This window comes from Salminus brasiliensis, chromosome 12 (assembly GCF_030463535.1).
Source record: "Salminus brasiliensis chromosome 12, fSalBra1.hap2, whole genome shotgun sequence".
In the NCBI taxonomy this organism is placed as follows: Eukaryota; Metazoa; Chordata; class Actinopteri; order Characiformes; family Bryconidae; genus Salminus; species Salminus brasiliensis.
Genome location: NC_132889.1, coordinates 36,909,634 through 36,916,924, shown reverse-complemented (window position 1 = coordinate 36,916,924; position 7,291 = coordinate 36,909,634). Strand labels below are relative to the sequence as shown.

Genomic DNA, 7,291 nt, shown 5'->3' with positions numbered 1-7,291 from the left:
TCTGACTTGGGCTTCTTTTGTTTAACTGTGAGAGATGCTAGGCTAAGTTGCTAATGAACACTGGACACAGACTGTCACCAATCTCAACTCATCCAAAACAAGCCAGAATCTTAAATTACTGGCTTTAAAAATCCAGCAAAAAACAACAAAAAATAACTGAAAGGAAATTTACTACAAATAAAAAAAAACAAATTCAGAGGTTCATTTTTAACATTGTTGTTATTAAAATGTGCAAAAGTATTGGCGCTCATTTTCCTGCTCTTAAGCAAAAAAAGTTCGGTGCTATACAGAATAATTTCTACAGCAGGATTTCCTTGTATATGGTTTTATTAATTATCAACCTATTAATAATTGAGTGCCTTTTTATTTTTTATGAATATATTTAAAATAAAAAAATAAATCAAAGCAATCACCTAGCAACAGCCTAGAAACCACCTGAGGTACCATATCAATCACCCTAGCAATACCTATTAGACACGGCATAGCAACAAATTAGCAGCACCCTAATTACTAATCTAACATCATAGCAACACTCGAGCTGGAATGTCATAGTAACCCACAAGACAAAACCCTAGCAACCACGTGCTAAGTGTTTAGGATGTACAATCGTTTGTATCACTGTTGTAGATGACTTCATGATCTCGCATGATCTCAAAAAAGCTCATCTACATAAATCAGTGCTCTCGGCCTACAGCAGTTTAGCCCCGCCCACTTTCACTGAAGTTACCGAAGACAGTGATCTGAAATAGTAGACTTGCTCGTGTGTTTTTTGTAGACTGTTCTCCATATGCATGGATGCTAATCGGTGGGTGCTGGCTTTCATGGCGTGTTGGCTACGTTAACCTCGATGCCTCAGCTTTACAGATTCCTCAGTGTTTCGAATCCCAGGCAGTCTGATGAAGCCGGGTCTGCTTGATTAAGACACTCAGTGAAATGGCAGGGCTTTTTTCTGTCCTCATTACGGTGTGTTTGCTGCCGCCGCCGCCAGTGCCCCGCAGCAAACGGGGGACATATGGGCCAGTGCTGTGCATAAGAAAGAGTCTCCACCTGCTTTTCTCCAGCTTCTGTCTAATTAACTCAGCCCTCCCCACTCAGACACATGGCTAACTGCTCTCAGGGCAAGACACGTACCTATACAGGCACAAATTGAGCCCGGATGCTACGGCAATGTGTGTGTGTGTGTGTGTCTGAAGATAACGTTCGGTTTAGTAAAGCTGCAGCTAATCCCACAAACTGGACCACAGGACCACATCAGCTTCAAGGCACATTTAAACGGGTTCCTCTGTCGGCGGATATTCCTCCAGCGCATGCTTACAGTCCTCCAAAGCCTGGAAACCCAGCTAGCAGCCGCTAGCGGCTCAAACTTAAAGAAAAAAATGAGGGAAATCAAATGAACATGATTGATCAGCGACCCCAGACACAGTCAACCAGCCAACACATGTTAGGTCTCTGAGTCGGGCTTCTTTCGTTTACAATAAGAGATGCTAAGCTAAGTTGCTAATAAACACTGGATGTAGACTGTCACCAATCTTAGCTCATTTATTACAAGCCAGAATCTTAATTTACTTTAAAAATCCATCAAAACTATACCTTTAACGCAATACTTTTGTACTAAACTTTATAGTAAAATCTTAATTTACTGCCTTTAAAAAGTTAAACAATATTAAAATTAAAAGTTAAACAATATTTCATAAAAACAAAAAATACTTAACACTTGTTTGTTTTTGACATTGTTATTAATAAAATATGCATTTCATTGTACGCTCTACAGGAAATAAAATGCTATATAGAACAATTTCTATAGCAGGGTTTCCTTGTATATGTAGAATCGACCATGCATTTAAATCTACATTATGGGAAATTCATATTAATACTTGAGTGACTTTGTCATTTTTCTTCAAATATGAGACAAAATCTTCACTGTTTAATGATTGCATTTATTTTATTGTATTTTTTATTTCATCTTCTTATCTGCTTCTTCCTGGTCAGGGTTGTGGTGGGTCTGGAACCATTCATCTAAAATAAGTGGACACAAGGCATTCATACCACCTGGGCAAGGTGGCAGTTTATTTATTTCAATGCTTATTTTATAATTTGTTATTATATTTATATTTTAGTTTATTTATTTGAATGCTTTGCTGTTTTTATATTTTCCTTTTTTATTTTAATGCTATTTTTATTTAATGTATTTATTATTATTTTATTTGTTTCAGTGCCTGTGTTTTTATTTTTTAACACTAGTACTTTTGTGTATTTTTTGCAATTGTTTTTTGTACATTATTTGTATTTTTGTAAGCTTTTTTAACTTTCTGAGTTCTTTATTTATTATTATTATTTTTCTTGAATTATATTATTATTATTATTATTAATAATAATAATAATAGTAATAATAATAAAAATAACACAAGTATTATTTTTACAAATAAAGTACAAACTATATTTATTATTATTATTATTATGAATAACAACAACAACAACAATAATAGTAAAAATAAAAACCATAAATATAGTTTGTACTTTATTTTTTTGTACTTTTTTTGGTATTTTTGAATATTTTGTTTTATTTGATCAGCTGGTTACTACAGTATGTCTGAGCTACTGGCGAGGCTTTTTTAGGTGGTATCTCACTTTGGTTCAGGTCATTTCAGTGCCAGGCTTCTGCCTCTCTGTCCTACAGGGTGGTTTCTTATTGAGGAGTTCCCGCCAGCCCCCCCGAGGTCGTTTCTTCATGCCGTTTAGGTGTAAAATGTCATCAGTCTTTTCTCGTAGTCGAGCTGCTTCCTCTCCAGTCAAGCGTTTCTTTCCTAGTTACCGAGGCCTGTACGCCGGGGTCTCTGCTCAGCTGCCCGTGACTGTCGCTGGTTTGATTGAATTATTTTCAACACCGTCGCCTGTTTCTGGCCTTTTCTCATGGAAACTGCTGCTCTCTTTCCTACAGCTCCATAGCAAGTGCACATAGGTTTCAAATCCAGTTTAAAGCTATCAGCCATAACATTAAAACCACCTGCTTAACATTGTGTTGGTCCCCCCTCTTGCCACCAAACCAGCTCTGACCTGTCGAGGCATGGACCCTACGAGGCGTCAGAAGGTGCCCAGCCAAGCAGACATTAGCAGCAGATCCTTCAAGTCCTGTAAGTTGTGAGGTGGGCGGGGCCTCCATGAGCATCGATTAACAAGTCTTAGGTGTCCATGACTCTGAGTCACTGGTTCACTAGTTGTCCATCCTTGAAGCACTTTTGCTTGGTAGGTTCTGGCCACCACATACCGGGAACACCCCGCAAGACCTGCCTGTGGTTTTGGAGATGTTCTGACCCAGTCGTCTAGAACGCCACAGTTTGGTTCCCGTCAGACGCTTATATGTCAGTGGTTTTATTGTTGTGGCAGATCAGTGTTTAGATCAGAGCTGACTGAGAAGATCTTACTGAGGGAAGCAAACAGACTGAAACTGCTGAAGACAGACTGACCTCCCCAGAGTCCAGACCTCAGCATCCTTGAATGTGTTTGGGAGGACAGTTGCAGAAACACTGAAACTGAGTCTTCTGAGAAGATTGGAAGCTGTAATGGAGGTAAAGGTGGAGCTCCAAACACTCAAACACCTGGTACTAGATGTAGATGCTGAGGTTCTTGTGTCATTTTCTGATAAATAGATGTTCTCGTGATGCTGAAACCCACTGCCTTTACTAAAGAACCCTTGAACAGAACTTCATTTTTTTAAAAGTGTGAAAGTGGTTCTTCTATAACATCGCCCAAGAGACATTTTTTGACCCACCCTTTAAAAGGAAGGGTTCTTCAAGGATTCTTTAGTAAAGGCAGTGGGTTTCAGCATCACGAGAACATCTGTTTATCAGACAATCACACAAGAACCTGAAGCATCTAAGTCTAGTACCAAGTGTTTGAGTGTTTGGAGCTCCACCTTTACCTTCATTACAGCTCCCATTCTTCTCAGAAGACTCAGTTTCAGTGTTTCTGCAACTGTCCTCCCAAACACATTCAACGATGCTGAGGTCTGGGGTGGTCAGTCTGTCTTTTAGGTTCTACAGTATACGCTGACCTGGCCATAACATTAAAACCACTGACAGATGAAGTGAATATTGCACCTAGGTGAGGTGGGATCTACATATTGCACAGCAAGTGAACTGCGATGCTCTAGACGACTGGGTCCGAGCATCTCCAGAACATCAGGTCGGACTGGCAGTGGAACACCTCAGTGGTCCACCCAAGACTCATTGATGCTCTTGGAGGTTCTCAAAGGATCTTGCGCTAATGTCTTTTGGTGGGATGAAGTGGACCTACACAACATTTCTCAGGTGTTTTTTGAGGTAGTTCTCGAGGTTTCTGCTGAGTTTTCTGGTAAGTGGACGTTGTGTTGGCTGAGCTCTGAAGTGCTGGGTTACCTGAGTCTGTCGGGCTGTTGCGTCCCCTCATCATGTAGCTGAACTCCTGGCAGCTGGCGCTCTGGCTGTACCCTCCGGAGCGGAAGCACAGCTCCTCCACCAGCACCAGCGCCTTCTTGCACATGTCTTCATCCCAGTCCCCCGACATCCTCCAATCCGCATCGCACTCCGAAGCCTCCCGGAATCTCGGCCAGTCGCGGCGCGGCCCTCGCCGCCCTCGCCAATCGGACGGTGGAGAGGGGGGGGTTCTTTTTCTATTCGATTCCCTCAGGTACCCAATCGGAGGAGAGGCCTCCTGGATGTTTTTGTGAGGAACCGGGCCAATAGGGACCACTCACTTATTTAATTAATTAGAGCTCTCAAAGGCTTCTATGCCTAAAGATTTGCGAGCCGTATCCATCCTCCTGGACCAAAACACAAACCGAGGCCCGATGACCGAGAAGAAAGGGGTTGGACTGTGATTGCGGACGCTTGTATTCTTTCACATGCTTTTTTTTCTTGGTTTCTTTCTCATAAAAGACGTCCTGGAGGCCCCACAGTCCTTGTCATGGTGAGATGGTCAAAGCCGAATCACGCAGACGTCTGGAATATCCTTCCACGTCTTTCTAGAGACGAAGCATGGATGTCTTCAAAGACTTCGTTTGGTGGTTTTTAAGGTTGGTCCTTAAAACAAAGTCAGAGCAGAGTTGAATTCTGGGTTGTGTAGTCGTCCTGCGGGACGCCGTGGGCTGCAGCGGCTCTTCTGGGTTTTTTCCATTCAGTCTTTAATGTGGTTTGTGATTCACCGCCAGATTGGAAGGGATGTTTGACATTGCCTGAAAGAGAGCGAGAGAGATAGAGACACAGAGAGAGAGAGAGAGAGAGAGACGACACATAAGGTAACACTGGCACAGAAGTATAACAAGGCACAAATAATAAGCATGTAGGCGTGTCGAGCGCTCGGCTGTGATCCTCCTGTCCCCGTAGTTGGAGACAGCGACGAGGAGCGAAGGCGACGTTGTTGTTAGCTGCCGGAGCTGCCGAGGGGTGGTGTGTATAATTTGTCTGGGTGTCAGCGCGGGACTCCAGCCCGATCTACAACATCTCTTTAGCATTCTCTCTTTGTTCTGAGCTCATTCTGTCTGAAAAAAGCAGGTCAACGCCCCACCTACCTCTCTGCTCTTCTCTTCCACTTTGTGTCTCCTCTCCCTCATTCACTCACTCCCTCTCTGCCTCCCTAGCCCTCCCTCTCGCCTCCTTTCGCTTCTCCGTGTCGCCTCAGACTGTGGGACTTAAAGGAATACTCTCATCTCCGCGGCTACAGCCTCACCCGTTCCCCCTGTCCTCACGCTTGGCTACCGAAGCTTTTGCCCATATTATGTGGCATGTACCTTCACCCTACACTCTCTCACATTCAGTAGGTGGACGGTTCTCCACAAGGGGGTGCTATTAGCACTCAGAGTGGTGCTTCACGACAGTGACACTGAGCATCCATTAACACAGAGTCACACAAAAGAGGTTCTTAGGCTTGCAACAAGAGTGGAACCCTCTTTGGGATGTCTACAAGCAAAATTTAGGGTTCCTTATAGAACCATATACAACGGTTTCTCCATCAGTTAACCAGGCAATGTACTCTACTAGCCTTCACATTGGCTCTACGGTTCTTGGTCTAAGAGACATTGAACCCCTGAACCACTGTGACTGTGAAATGTTCCTTAGGAAACCCAAAGGGCTTATTCTATGGCATTGCCCCAAAGACCCCCTTTTGGCTCACCCTTCAAAAAAAGGGGGGTTCTTCAATACAATACAATACAATACTTTTGTCCATATGGTCTCCAATCTTTCCTGTGTGTCACCAGTGTTACCAATCAATCAACAAATCAATCACTCCACCACCATTTGTTTCTCCTTCCTATCTTGTTACCTCTCTCTCTCTCTCTCTCTCTCTCTCTCTCGCTCAGCTGCTTAATCAGCATGTCTCTCGTTCTAAATCATGATGTGAAAGTAACAGAAAGAGGTCCATTTATCTGTCTATCTCAGACCTTTGGTCCATTGTAAAAATTAGTCTGGGATTAACATGCATTAGAAAATAGGTCCAGCCACACACACACACACACACACACACACACACACATCTCACCGTCAGTAAATCAGTCAAGGTCTGACTTTAAAATGCTGCATATCTCAATGTGAAAGATCACTGCCTGGCACCAAACTACAGCAGCACTACCAGAAAAAAAGAGAGAGAGAGAGAGAGAGAGAGAGAGAGAGTGAGAGAGAGAGAGGGAGAGAGAGACAGAGAGTGAGAGAGAGAGAGGGAGAGAGAGAGAGTGAGAGAGAGAGAGAGAGGGAGAGAGAGAGAGTGAGACTGGGAATGGGAAAAGAAAGTTTGATGGAGAAAAATGGACGGAGTTGAAAGAGAAAGAGAGATGAAGAGGGAGATAGAACAGAGAGATCAGAGAGGGAGGAGGGAGAGGAGAGGAGAGCGAGAGCAGTACAGAACTCGAGGGCTTTAACTTTCTAGAAGGCTGAAAGCTTTATTGTCAGTGTCAGATTTTAAAGAAATCTGCAGCAAAAGCAATTAATCTGAATCTACTGTAAATTAATCTGAAATTGTACGAGTGCAAATAGTATTGAGTACAAATACTAAAGGACAAGTCTGAGTATGAATACTATTGGGTACAACTACTGCAGAGTAAAAGTCTGAGTACAAATACTATCAAAACCAAGATAAATCTCAGTACAAACACGATCAAAAAAGTACTATACTATTGAGTACAACACATGTCTGAGTCCGAATACTATCGAGTATAAATACTACTGAGTACAAGACAAGCCTGAGTATGAATACTATTGACTACACAATAACTCTGAGTACAAATACTATCAAGTACAAATACTATCGAGTACACTAAGTC

At 42.6% G+C, this 7,291-nt stretch overlaps 1 protein-coding gene across 1 annotated transcript in view; it reads right to left on the bottom strand.

Moving 5' to 3' along the window:
* Positions 1-7,291, bottom strand: part of syt3 (synaptotagmin III) — a 76,465-nt gene that overhangs the window by 48,894 nt on the left and 20,280 nt on the right. The window contains exon 2 of the mRNA XM_072693588.1: positions 4,395-5,209. Within this exon, the coding sequence (XP_072549689.1) occupies positions 4,395-4,542 (148 nt within the window). The 5' untranslated portion in view covers positions 4,543-5,209. The remainder of the gene's footprint in view (positions 1-4,394; positions 5,210-7,291) is intronic.